At 37.3% G+C, this 14477-nt stretch overlaps 1 protein-coding gene across 1 annotated transcript; it reads left to right on the top strand.

The window, feature by feature from the left end:
- Window positions 1-3305: 3305 nt before the first annotated feature.
- Window positions 3306-12783, top strand: LOC115423776 (UNC93-like protein MFSD11). Its single transcript, XM_030140816.1, is given in 16 exon segments — window positions 3306-3524; window positions 4428-4579; window positions 4666-4721; window positions 5903-5940; window positions 5943-6009; window positions 6128-6207; window positions 6689-6785; window positions 7574-7632; window positions 7708-7864; window positions 8039-8082; window positions 8160-8225; window positions 9411-9540; window positions 11044-11205; window positions 11853-11988; window positions 12349-12485; window positions 12487-12783. Coding segments are annotated over 15 exon segments (1347 nt in total). The 5' UTR covers window positions 3306-3524; window positions 4428-4483; the 3' UTR covers window positions 12509-12783.
- Window positions 12784-14477: the final 1694 nt, after the last annotated feature.

Genomic DNA, 14477 nt, shown 5'->3' with positions numbered 1-14477 from the left:
AAGAACAGATTGGTTCTCTGCCTTCCCTTTGGTTATGCCTATGCCTCCTCCTCACTATAACACCTACAGCCAGTTTTGTGCAAAGCTGTGCCAGTTAAAACCTGCCTCCACACACGCTAAATATAGACGCAAAATCAGCCACCGCAATCAGTTTCAGGTTTGGTAAATCACATTGCACGCGCTAAATAAATATTTGCATCTATTCCTCCCAATAATTTTGCCCCTTCTGGCAGAAACGCCCATATTGCATCAGGGCAAACACGCTAAATGGGTTGCAGAAGCTATTTTGCCCATTTGAGAGGTGCAAACCTTAGCGCCCTGTAGTAGATAAGCTTCAACATGTTATTGCATGCACAGTCAAGTTTGTGCACGTTTTACACGTGCAAACCTTTAATAAATCCGGCCCAAAGAGTGCAGACCTCCGCTAAGGCAGATCAGCTGCCCCAAACGATCAGCACCAAAATTTAATCATTTCTTCCTTGTGCCAGTTTTAACATTTCCTGAAAATTTCATCAAAATCCTTCCATAACTTTTGAGTTACCATGCTAACAGACAGACAAACACCCCCCCACCACCACCACAGTGTCCCAGCGTCCCCTGTGGTGTCATGTGGACTTGGTTGCAAATATCCCAAGATGCATTTGGTTTTGCTGTCAACTGAAACAGACTTACGTTTTTCGGACGTCCGTTCTCTGGGGCCATTCTTACTCAGACTGCACTCACAGATTTTGCAGATCTGAACTCTGCGAACAACAACTGAGACCCCGCTTCAGGGTTGGTACTCCAGACGGCCCCCGAAAACCTGGGCGGAGCTTAAAGGTTTACTCGATGTTGATTGGGCAAAACCCGGCCATGACAACACCAAAACTGTGCCATAGAAATGAATGGGTTTTTGTCAGAGTCCCCCCCTCATACTTTCATCATCTCCTCCTAGGATTTACATCCAATTTGGACCAAACTTGGTGAAAATCACCTACACATTTGTGATCAAAAGTAATAAATTACATTTTTGATCAAATGTTGGGCGTGGCTGTGACGAGCTCACGATGAAGCGTTGTTTTCAGAAGTATTAAAGTGTGTAAATCTCGCAGAATGTCGGATCAAGCGTACAATATGGGTCCGTTCACATTCGGTGGCCTCGGTGGTCGCATAGGGAGACAGGAGGGCGAGGGCCTTAACACCGCTTGTGGGTTTTATTATTATTATTATTATTATTATTATTATTATATTATTATTAATTTTCATGATTGTTTCTTCATTTCAGATCATTTGACCAAGCAAAAACATAATATAATATGAACCAATGTTGGTGTTAATCACTGACATATGGCAGGAGGAAAAATAAACAACTAATAAAACAGTAAATTTTTGTAGAATATTGAAAAAAAAATGTTTTAAGTATTTTTTGCATCAAAAAATATAGTTTGTTTCTGTTATGAACACGTCATTTAAAGGGTTAAAATGTAACAGTTATTGAGTATTTGATATTTTTATTTATGGCTCAAGTTGATGAAATACATTTTATTTAAAACTTAAACTGTATAAAACCATTCTGACATTACCACTGTATTGTGTACATTACATATTTAGGTGATTAAAGGACATCTGTGACACCAGAGGGTTAATATTCAGTTGGACGTGTTTTTGTGACTGGATCTGCTCAACCCAAACTAAACCTACCTACATGTTTTATGTCCTGTTTTCCTGTTGCTTCAGATCACATCTACATTTCACCTCCATCTCTGATAAACCCCATATTCTTCAATCTCTTGTTTTTTGAAACTTCAATTTAACAAGTTGAATTAAATAAAGACTAATTGGTCTGAGATCCAAAGATTTGACTGATGCGTGTTTTTATCGACTCATTGTACATGTTATCGTCAGATCAGGTTTATGTCATGTTTACTGTGTCTCATTAATCCATTAAATGCAAAACCTGGATGTGTTTTGTTTCTGACAGAAGCTGAGTTCTATGGAAGCAGTACTCACCCTTTTATTGATAAAACTGATGGAATTAGTGACTCATCAGTTGAATAAATAAGTCATTTTGAATGAATAAGTTGATAAATCATTAACTGATGATGTGTAACAGGAAAACCTTGAGTACAAACTATGTGATTTGGAGATTTTAACAGATTTTCTCACATTTATTGATTTATGAATGAACGTCAGAATAAAAGCTTCGTTTCAGGACTGAATGTCTTCAAACAAAGGATCAGAACATTTATCCTCATGTTCTTTCTATTCATAGATTCATAATGTGGTGAGTTTGGGAAAATCACATCAGTTAATAAAGACTTGGGGTATTTTAGGATCATGTCATTTTATTTGATGAAACGTAAATAAATCCAGTGAACATAAAAATATACAGAAATATAAATAATTTGCAATGAAAAGATTTTAAAAGACAAGGAAAAGAAAATGAACGACTGGAGCATTTGTGCTGAACAATAATGATAAATCATAAATAATAATTATAACTGGTCAGATATGACCCGTTTGGACGTTCAAAGGCTCTGTAGTTACCATGGCAACAATGTCGTCTTCTACAACATTGATTGACCAGTAAAACCCATGGAGTTGGATCAATGACATTGGGTGGACACACTGGGTTTATGTTCAGTTAATGACAGATTGGACTGAAAAAGACAGTTTTTCTTCAGTTTTCTTTGTTTTGATGTAATTACCTTTGAATTTATTATTTCACTATAATGAACATCTACATGATCAGTGAATTAAATATAGGAAAATATATGATTTTCTCAGAAAAATCCAGAGTTTAAATTAATAAACAGAGATTAACCAGGTTATACATTGAGAAAATTTTCTATGGATGATTCATAGTGATGAGAATAACTCCATAATGACACCATTTATTGTATAAAAGTCACTTGTTCTTGTGGAAAATGCTAAAGTTGTTACTAAAATCATATCTAAGAGCCCATGACATAAATGACCCGTTTATAAAAAAATTAGAAAGTTTTACAAATTAAGCAGAATAAATTCCCCCAAAAGTCAAATTCCAAATATATATAAAATTTTAACGTGTTTTTAATACAGTTTATTTATAAATATGAAGGACCAAAAAAGCTATAAAATTTAGGTAACCATTATTAAAATAAAAATAATAGAAAAACACGATCCAGGAAGTATAGCACTTTGTTGTTTTGTTTTTTTTTTCATGAGTAGATAACACAAACGTGGATCGGGTATTGCGCATGCGCCTTTAACGCTCCTCCACTGTCACAGCTTTTGTAGATCGACGGTGCTATGCTAACATGAGATAGCGTCTCGGTCAGCTGAGCTATTCACATGACAGCTTTTTCTAGCTCCAGGCGAGTCGTTCTGCCCGGTGAGGTGAAAGTACCACTAAGTATCTTTTTGTCGCGTCGGAAACCAGCATGTTAAAGTTACTTTAAGCTGTCGGAATCGGACACAGAGCTAATGCTAACTATGTCTCCGTTAACGCACTGAAACCGAACGGAGAGGAAAGCTAGCAAACATTAGCAGCTTCAACACCGCTGGTAAGTTGATTTATGTGTTAAAAACGCAAATGTTGTATTCATTTCAACGCTGCACATACAAAAATACACCCATATCTGTCTTTACTAATGACATATAAGATGCTGTTTTCCTAACATTCATTTTTTTGCTTAGATGAACTCTCATATAAAAGTTCATCATTTTATATTTAATTGCTTAAAACCGGAAGTAATTATTTAATAGAACACGTATTTATATCTGACACTAATCAAGGGGATCTAATGTATTCGGCTCATAATTAATCCAGTAAAAACGCTTAATCTAACTTTTATTGTGAATTTTGGCTGTTACTTGATATTGTAAACGCATGAACCTGGGTGTTGACGCACAATGAAAGCAATTGTTGAAGTTGAGGTTTAATTAAAGTAAAACTGCATCTGATGGTGTTTTTTTCTGAGCCGAAATACTCTGATAGCACACAGGAATTATAAGAAGTGTTTGGGTTTTATGATAGTCCTAAACGTTGTAAAAAGGCCACGAGTTTGTCATAAAACAGCGCTTTTTACATGGAGTTTGGATTGAGGTGAATCAAATGAAAGTTTTCATTCAGAGATTTTAAGTTTGACAGAACAAGTGAGAAATGTGAAATTCTAGTTGATTTAAAGTTTAATTTGAATGAAAGCTGAAGAAACTGGTTATTTGCGGTATTAAATGATCTGAAATGAAAGATGCAAGGAGGCAGAAATAAAGTAATGGATGAAACTGGAGTCAGTAAAAGACATGATGAAAAGAAAATTATGTAAATATTATATCAGCACTGGTGAAATGAATGCAATATTATTCTATTAAACAACATGATTTTAGCTAAAGTTAATAAATTGACATGTTTCTGTTGGATTTTAACTCTTGTAATAACACTTCTTCTCATTGTTTTTTATTTTCAGACGACAGCACATTCTTAGCTTTTACTTCCTCACACAAATAGGAAATATCCCCCAGAATGAGTCCAGAGGGGAAGAAGCTGCTGAATATCATCATCCTGGGCTTCGGCTTCATGTTCATGTTCACCGCCTTCCAAACATGTGGAAACATCGAGGTCAGTCCAGTTTCGTTGACGAGGAACCCATGTCCATCACCGCCAAACAAAACCAAAGCTTTAAGGTTCTGTTTTTTTCTCCACAGCAAACAGTTCTGGAGAACTTTCACAGTGCGGAGTTCAATGGGACGGGATACACGAGGTAAAGTGGTTTCAGTGCTTTTCCAACACAGACCTGATGGCACCTTATGTAATTAGATTAAACGGCCAGAGGTGTAATTAAATCTGAGGTTTTAGAGAACAATGTTTACTCAGTGTGTCAGGAAACATCTGGTATGACCTTAATGTAGGGACTTAACCCTTTAAGGACTCCCTTTATAACAGGACTGGATTATTTATGTTGTTTTTGTAATAAAAGTGTCAGAAAATGTATGTTTTTCAACAATTCTTTTGCACCTTTTTTCAAGAAGAACTTACCTTTCAGTATCTGTCCATTAATATCATTATTATAGGAATAAATGCTTAAAACAATGTGTTATAGTAAAAAACAGACCTGAATTTTTGTCATATTTATTGTGAAAAACCACTTCAAATGTTGATAATGAAACTTTTAAGATTATAGTAATAAATTTTCATCTATTTTCCATGTATTCATACATTTGAGTTTGTCTAGATCATTCTGTGTCCATGTTGTTCTTATTATTTTTAGTTATTTCTAGTCATTTTTAGCCTGTGTGTTAGTTTGTGTTCACTTTCTGTCATTTACATACATTTATAGAATTTGCAGATAAAATACAACTATCAATAAACCATACAAACTGGAAAAATACAGATATAAACAGTGATAATAGGGGCAAAAAAACCCAGCAAAACTCAACAAAAACACATTAAAACACACTGGTAGAACACTTCAAAACAACACGATCACTATTATATACAATTATTTACATGAATTCACCACTAAAACCAGGAGGGAAGTGAGTAATAAGTCACAGTAGGAAAGAGACACTCCCAGAATGCATCACTGTGACTCATCAAGCAGGTTTATTATTACTGTCATGGTTGGTATGCCGAGGTGTGTATGTGTATGTTGTGTTTGTGTGTGCGTTTGTATGTGTGTCGTGTGTATATATTGTGTTTGTGTTGTGTGTTGTGTTTGTGTGTGTGTATATATCGGTGTGTGGTGTGTGTGTGGAGTATGTATGTTGTATGCGTGTGTTGTGTTTGTGTGGTGTGGTGGTGTGTATGTGTGTGTTTGTTTGTGTGTGTGTGTGTGTGTTTGTTTTTGTGTTGTGTTTATTTGTTTGTGTGTGTGTTTGTTTTTGTGTTGTGTGTGTTTTTCCACATTGTGTTTCAGTTTGTTTCTTGGTTTGTCCTCCTCAGCCTTGCCATCATCTACAGTGTCTTCTCTGCCTCCAACCTCATGCTCCTTCAGTGGTGGCTGTGATTGGACCTCAGCTGTCCATGTTCTTCAGCGGACTCCTCTACAGGTAACAGACCCATACGGACCGATGTGGACCCATGCGTACACCATGTGGACCCATGCGGACCCCTTATGGCCCCCATGTGGACCCTGTTGTCAGATGTGTGTGTGGTCTTTGTCCACAGTGGCTACATTGCCATGTTCATCTACCCGTACACCTGGACCTTCTACACGGCCTCGGTGCTGGTGGGAATCGGAGCAGCAGGTGAGACCAGTGGATCTGGACTCTGGTGGAGTACAGGGTGGTCAGACCGGTCTGTCAGGCTCCGCATACGACAGACCAATAAAGGAACACCATAAAAACTGACTAATGATGAGAACGCCACATTTTTGTCTTCACAAAAGTAAAATTAAATTATGACATTTTTTTACATTCTCAAAAATACAAATAACCTTTGAACAACCCAAGAAAAATCAGTGTAATTGTACCATTATTCTGTCTGTTATTAAATGTGTGTATTTGTAGATCCACTGTATCTGTACGTTAAATGAACATGTATAAATGATAAACTGAGGCAGAACATTGTTCTTAAATGTCTAAATTTGGTCTGAATGTGGAACCTGAACTAACACGAGTTTAGGTTAAAGGCTGATGATCATTGAAAACTGGACTCATTTGATGATTTGCTCATACTTTTTTCTTGTTTGTTTCCATTTTGTGTTATTTTTTTTGTGTGTTTTTGCAGTTTTGTGGACGGCTCAGGGAAACGTTCTTGCCATCAACTCCAGCGACAGCACCATCGGTAGAAACAGTGGAATATTCTGGGCTCTGCTGCAGTTTAGGTGAAGGTGTCCTCTGACTGGACATGCACGTCCTCCACAGTCTGTCCTCTCATGTCCAAGGGCGGGCTCACACATGGACCGCCCACTACTGTTTGATTCATCACTGTTGAACCAGACCAGTTTCAGACAAATATTCCGCATAATTGTAAAGGTCTAGAGTCCATCTGAAACAGACTCAAAGGGAAACATTTAGTTTAAATATTTTTAAATGAAAAATATCTAAAACTACTGCATCACAGATGGACAAAACATTAACGTCTATTTTTTTTCCAAAATTCTAAAGTTATTATGGCATGGCTCAGAGTAAGAAGATATTGTATTTTTTTGTGCATTTATCTGAGGTCATCATTAGGTCCATCCTGGGGGAAATATGTCTACATTTACCTTTTATTATTGAGTCTAAAAAGATGGAAAAGTGACAGATACTAAAATAAACCCAGTTTCACAGAAGCACCCATAGGCATTTATTTATTTAGAACATTGTGTGTTTAGAATATGACATAAATAATATAATAGTCAAATATCAATGTATTTGGAATAAATGTAGTTTATTCATAGAGTTTATAAAATGAATCAAGAATGACGGCACTAAACTGGTCACTTTACAAACATTCACACTCACAAAACTACTCACATTTTTTTCTCATTTCAAAATACATTTTCCTGAAAATATAACTAATTACCGACCCAAAAATATAAGTTTGGTGTAGATTATTATCATTTAATGTTTTTGACCAGATGTGAACCTCCCTTGACTCCGCCCCCTTATCGTTTCCTTGTCTCTGTAGTTTATTCTTTGGGAATCTGTACGTCTACTGTGCCTGGCATGGACACGTCCACATCACAGGTACTGTTTCGTGTTGATCTTTTTCACGGCGGTCGTTTATCTTTTCTGTTTTGTAACCGGTGTTTGGTGTCTCAGACAAAGACAGACAGACGGTGTTCATCTCACTCACCGTCATCAGCCTGGTCGGATGTTTCCTGTTCTTTCTGATCCGAAAACCCGACGCTGAGTCCGCTTCTTCTGAGGCCACAGAGGCATTACTGCAGGGGGAGTCAGACAGCAACTCCGTGGTCAGGTGAGTGTCAGTCACATGACCCACATCAGTCACATGACCCACTTCATCCAGGGGCACAAAAGAAAATCAGATTTCACCGAAAAATCTGAGTTGTGCCTGAACGTAGCCTTCGTTATGACCCAGTTAGAACTAGTTTGTCTTTGTCAGCTGATTATTGTCGTGTTTTTTCTGCAGTTCTCCTCAACCTGGACTCTGTTCACAAGCTCTGGACGCTTTCAGTGAGTTTTTCCGCCTCTGTCGTCATAAACCGTCCTGTTGTCTGTCCTTTTCACTAATGGTGCTTTATCGTCTCCAGTAAAAGCCTGTAAACTGTTCGTCACCAAGGAGATGCTGCTGCTGAGCATCTGCATCGCATACACAGGTGGGTGGAGGGAGGAGGAAGAGGAGTAGGTGGGGGGGTCACAGCGGTAGAGAAAACAGAGTTACGACCCTTCCATACACTCCCACTGTAAAAAATGACGGATGAATCATGGACCTCCTTTAGGATTCTGGAGACAGGGCTAATAGTTTGCTTGTTTATTTATTTATTTAGAATTAGCATTAAAACCAAACAACAAAGGAGATATATAAAAGTCCAACATTCAAAAAGGAGCGGGATGAAGTTTAATTTATAACCCCCACCCCATCCTTCAACCGATCCTGAACTCCTCTGTCAGATCCCGTAAGTAACTCAAAAATCCTTTTTTTAATCTATTCCTGTATTTTATTCTATCATTTTGCTTTGTTATTCTTCTGTACGATACCGTCGTTAATTGCACAGCTGTTTTATGTTTTTAATCAATTCTTGTATTTATTCTTTTATTTTTGCTTTTATTTATTCTTCTGTACAGCACTTGGTTGTTTTAAAGTGCTTTACAAAAGAAGTAGAGAGAGTGCTTAATTGTTAATCTTCCCCTGTAAGTCACTCTGGAAAAAAGCGTCTGCCAAATGCACAAATGTAAATGTAAATGCAAATGATGGAGTTTCTAAGGTAAGGTACTGTTAGTCCAAATGTGGTTCTCAGTGGGTTTTTTTTAGTTGTTTTGCTGAACCTGGTGGTGCTGGGTTCAGTTTGTCAGCTGAGGTCATGTGATCATTAGTGTAATTTACTGTGGGTACAAATATGGGTCTACTCTGACACTTATTTTATTTATCATTTATTAACGTTACCTGTCAGTGTTTTGTTTTTTTTCGTCCTGTGTTCCTTCTGTAAACCTCTAACTAAATGTAAACCTGTTGACAGAACTAATGTCAGTCCTATCAGTGGTCCACACAACTGAAAAACACAACTGACACTAACACGCATACAGTAGAGACACAACGGTTGTAAACAGACTAGTGTGTTTTATTTGTGTATATCATTTAATAACCCACTCACTGCTGTCTGTCCAATAGAAGAACAGGACAGTGCTCCGTTTGTTTGGCACTATTGAGGCTTACATGAACCACCTGATCACCGTAGTGGCGACATTGAAGCGTGTCGTAACTCTCTCTCTCTTCTATGGCTCTGGGGGGGGGCGGGGTCAGAAGGTCCCGGGTTAATGTGAGGTCACTGTGTGCGTCTCAGGTCTGGAACTGACCTTCTACAGCGGTGTCTACGGAACCTGCATCGGCGCCATGACGCAGTTCGGACAGGATGCCAAGAGTCTGATCGGCATCTCGGGGATCTGCATCGGAGTTGGAGAGATCCTGGGTGAGTCTGGGGGCAGAGACGAAACGGCGGCGGCGAAGGGGGTTGATAATCTGAGAGGGGAAAAAAAAAACACATCTGCAGGAATAAAGACGGAAATTTACAAGAAAAATTCAAATATGAAGAGATATTAACGAGGAAAAATCACACAAATGACAAGAAAACAACTTCAAATTCAATCAGTCACATTTTATTTATATCTCAAATCATAAAAGTTATTTCATGGCACTTTACATGTAGAACTGACTCTTAATAGATGATACTCTGAAGTCATCTGAGATAAAAACGATGAATTCATGAGGAAAAAAATGACAAAAAGCTAATCTGACTTATTCTGAGATCAATCACAAATGTACTAAACCTTTGAATGTTCTCTGAGATTAAAAACTTGTATAGTTTTAAGAATAAACCTCTTGTTTTCTATGAGATTAAAGGGATACATTTACAAGAATATTATAAAGTGATTAGTTTATCTGTTGGAAAAAAAGTCATGGATTTACAATTAAAAACTCACAAACTCATGAGAAAAAAAGTCCTATTCTGTGGTTAAAGATTAGATTAATGTCCTAAAGAAGAAAAAGATGAAGAAAAACTGGATGTTCTGTTTAAAGTGGAAAATTCACCTGAAAAACCTCAAATCTATGACAAAAAAAACAGAATATTTAAGGGGTTTGTAAAGTCTTTTTATTACCTGATGAAATTCAAGTCATAAATGGACAAGAAATAATGAGATGATGAGAAATAATGAGAAACTGAGATTATGGAAGTATAAATTTATGCTTAAAAAAGAGATTAAAGTAATAAATTTACAAGAAATTATTATTGTTATTATTATTATATTACTATTACTTATGATATTACTCATTACTTTGTTGTTACAACATTACTACTGTCACTCATAATTTTTACCATGTGTTATTAAAATATTTATATAATAATTAATATTACAATACATTATTACATAAGTACTTTATTATTTCTACTAGTACTTTCTAATATGGAATTGCCTGTTTGTTTCTTTTTAACTACTGGTTCTATAGTTATTAGTTATTATTATTAGTAGTGGTAGTGGTGGTGGTGGTAGTAGTAGTAGTAGTATTTTCTTGTAATATTTGTTGTATTTGTACATTTTGTTTTGTTCTGATACTGGAACATGAATTTTCTGAGGGATCAATAAAATCTAAACTAAACTTATAGAACGTAAAATTGTCTGATATTTAAATCAGAAATCTGAGAGAAAGCATAATTAATGTGTAAAAAAAAAAACTTGATATTTCTTTAAAGTGGAAAAAAAAAATAAATATACAATAAAACAGTGAATGAAAATATATAAACTCTTTTTACAGGCTGATGAATGTTTAATTAAGTTAAATGAGCATCTAATCTTCTGTAAATGTTTCCCGTTCGTATTATTTCTGTATTTTTCACCTGTTTCTAATTGGCTGTCGTACGAGTCTCCGCCTTCTCCGTCTAACTCATGGTGCCCCATCCTTCCTCTTCCATCCAGGAGGGGCGTCTTTGGGATGTTGAACAAGTGCAACCGTTTCGGCCGTAACCCGGTGGTTCTGTTCGGACTCGTCATCCACTTCGTCGCCTTCTACCTGATTTTCCTCAACATCGCCAGCGACGCCCCCAAACAGGAAACAGACGCTCGGGCCTTCATGCAACCCAAGTACGATGGCCACACCCCCAAAAAAACACACAGCAAGGAAGCAGGAGGAGGGGTGGGGCCTCAACCCCTGGTGTCATGACGACCCCAGACAGTCCAGGAAGTAGACTGATCCAAATAAGATAATTAACTGTGATCCGATCTGATCAGTAGATGAACTGGAAGGTTTTTTTTTTCTTTTTTTTTTTTTCTTTTTTTTCACAAATATTCAAATAAGACAAAATGAAACGTCAAACCATGTGGATTTAACCCTTTAAAAGCCAGTTTAAACTGATTTATCACCTGTTATTCTAATATTAACCTCTGGATTTCAGCAGGAATTTAACCACATTTTAAGACCAATGTCTGTTCTTACATCTTTTCATATTGTATTTGTGTCTGTGTGTGTATTTTTGGTTCGTTGTGTGTGTGTTTATGTCTATGTTTGTGTGTTTGTTCGTTTGTGTGTATGGTGTGTGTTTGTTGTTTGCGTGTATGTTGTTTGTGTATTTGTTGTTTGTGTTTGTTGTTTGTGTGTTGTGTGTGTTTGTTGTGTGTATTTTTGTTTGTTGTTTGCGTATTTGTTGTTCGTGTGTTGTGTTCATTTGTGTCTTTATCGTTTGTGGTTTGTTTGTATGTTGTTGATCATTGTGTCTGTTGTGTGTCCTCAGCCTGGGCGTGGCCTTGTTGTGTAGTTTCCTGTTGGGTTTGGGCGACAGCTGCTTCAACACTCAGCTCCTCAGCATCATCGGCTTCATGTTCAAAGATGACAGCGCCCCCGCCTTCGCCGTCTTCAAGTTCATCCAGGTCAGAAATGTTACATGACCACCACAGACATCACATGACCACCACAGACATCACATGACCACCACAGATGTCACATGACCACCACAGACGTCACATGAGACCAGTTTGTGTTCTATTTCTAATGGTTGTCTTTGAAACCTTGTGTTCTTCTTCTTCTTCTCCTCCTCCTCTCTCTCCTCCTTCCTCTTCTTCTTCTCCTTCCTCTCCTTCTTCTTCTCCTTCCTTCCTCTTCTTCTTCTCCTTCTCTTTCTCCTTCTTCTTCTCCTTCTTCTTCTCCTTCTCCTTCTCTTCTTCTTCTCCTTCTCTTTCTCCTTCTTCTTCCTTCTTCTTCTCATTCTTCTCCTTCTCTTTCCTCCTCAGTCCATCATGGCTGCCGTGGCATTCTCCTACAGTAACTTCCTGCTCCTCCACTGGCAGCTGCTCATCCTGGTTCTGGGCGGGTTCCTCGGGACCATGACCTTCTTCGTGGCCGAGTGGGCGGCCGAGTCCCGGCGGCGGGTCGGATTACGACAGCATTTGATTGGGTGCGGACGAGGAGGAGGCAGTCTGCAGGTTAAAGGACAAACTGATGCTCATGCACGTGGCATTGACCTGATTCCACTACTGTGATGGATACGTGCACGTTAAAAGCCAAAAAAACACACACACACCCACACACGCACACACACACACACTTGAACCATTAATTACATGACCTGGGTTCAAACAGCTGCAGTGAATCCATCCACTAACAGTGACATCTGCTGGTCAACCTGGAGATTACAACTGGATTTATGATCAGAAATGGGCTGATATTTAAGGCCTTTTGGTTGAGCAAAACACTTTTTTCTAGCTTTTTTTTTTTTAACTTCTGTCACTGGTTCACTAAAAAAAATAGTCATACAGATGAAACTCTGGTCCGTATTTAAGGATCATAATGGACCGAAACGTTAGAATAAAACAAATAAAAGAAGAAGAAACATGACAGAAACGAGTCATTCTGAACAACAACACAACAACGCTCTATTCAGACAATTATACACAAAAGGAAACATAATCATGACAAATATCTTATCACATCACATCATCTGTTTCTGATGAATCTGTTTAAGTCATGGGTGTCGAACATACGGCCCGTCGGCCAAAACCGGCCGCCAAAGGGTCTGATCCAGTCCATGGGATGAAGAATTAGACTGAAGATATTAACAATTATTACAGTTTAGGTTTCACATTCAGACCAATATGATCTAAAGTGGATCAGAACCAGGTTAAATAAGAACAAAATAACATAAAAATAATGACAAATACAACTTTTTCTATTTGTTTTAGTGTAAAAAAGTAAAATTACATTCTAGTTTTTTAAACCATCCTTTAAAAAATGTGAATAATCTGAAATGTCTTCATATCAATCAGTATAACTGGACCAATATTCTGTCTGCTAAAATATTTTGTGTATTTGTAGATCTGCTGAGATCTGCACGTTAGAATGAACATGTATAAATGATAAACTGAGGCAGAATATTGTTAAAAATACACTGATTTTCTTTAGAAATTTCAGGTTCATGTTATTCACATTGTTTTAAAGGACAGTTTGTAAAAGTGAATGTCATTTTACTTTCCCACAGAAGTTGTCATTAGTTATATTAGTGGTTTTTTGGGTTGTGTTTCTATTATTTTACTGGTTTAATCCACTTCAGCCCTGGTTCAGGTCTTTTCACTGGTCTTTAATCTTCATGTTTCACAGGTTTTGAAGTAAAAATCTCTGCATTTTAGTTTTTGTGATTTTTAACTGTCGGTTAAAAATCACAAAATGATTAAAAGTGACTTAAACTCACTATAAACTGGACGTTCACAAACCAAACAGTCAAAAGTGACATTTCTTTGTTAAAAACTCTCCTGAGGTAGAACCATGTGATCCAGTCCGACTCCTCGTTGATGATCCAGATCCTGTTGATGGATGGATTCACTGCTGCTGTTTTTGATGACAAGAACCCAAGTCCAGAAAGTCGCCACGATCCAACGGTTCGGTGACGGATGGAGTTAGTGCCTGGAAACCAGTCGGCATCTGGTTTTAATGTACTGTTGAACTGACCCACGAGCCTGCACTTTGACCGACCGTGTTTACATGCACATGAATATTCCACTGTCGGCCAGTCCTAATTGTTCACAAAAAGCTGTAATCTAACAGAAAAAGTCATCACTATACAAGAAAAAAGTCTGAACCTGAAAGAAAAGTCATTGTGCTAAAAAAAAAAAAAAAAAAAAAAAAAGTCATAATTTTTTGGAAAAATCAAACTGAAAAAGGTCTGAATCTGAGCAAAAAGTTGTAACTGTGGAAGAAAAAAGTTGGAATTTAGGAAAAAAAGTCACAATCATACAAGGAAAAATGGAATCTGAAAGAAAAGTCATTGTGCTTGGAAAAAGTTGTAATTTTATGGAACAAAAGTCATCATTGCTTAAGAAAAAGTCATCGTCAGTCACAATTGTAGGGAAAAATCTAACTGAAAAGA

This window comes from Sphaeramia orbicularis, chromosome 8, assembly GCF_902148855.1.
Source record: "Sphaeramia orbicularis chromosome 8, fSphaOr1.1, whole genome shotgun sequence".
NCBI classification, from domain to species: domain Eukaryota; kingdom Metazoa; phylum Chordata; class Actinopteri; order Kurtiformes; family Apogonidae; genus Sphaeramia; species Sphaeramia orbicularis.
Note: the sequence above shows the minus strand (reverse complement) of the source record. Positions and strands in the feature narration are given on the sequence as shown.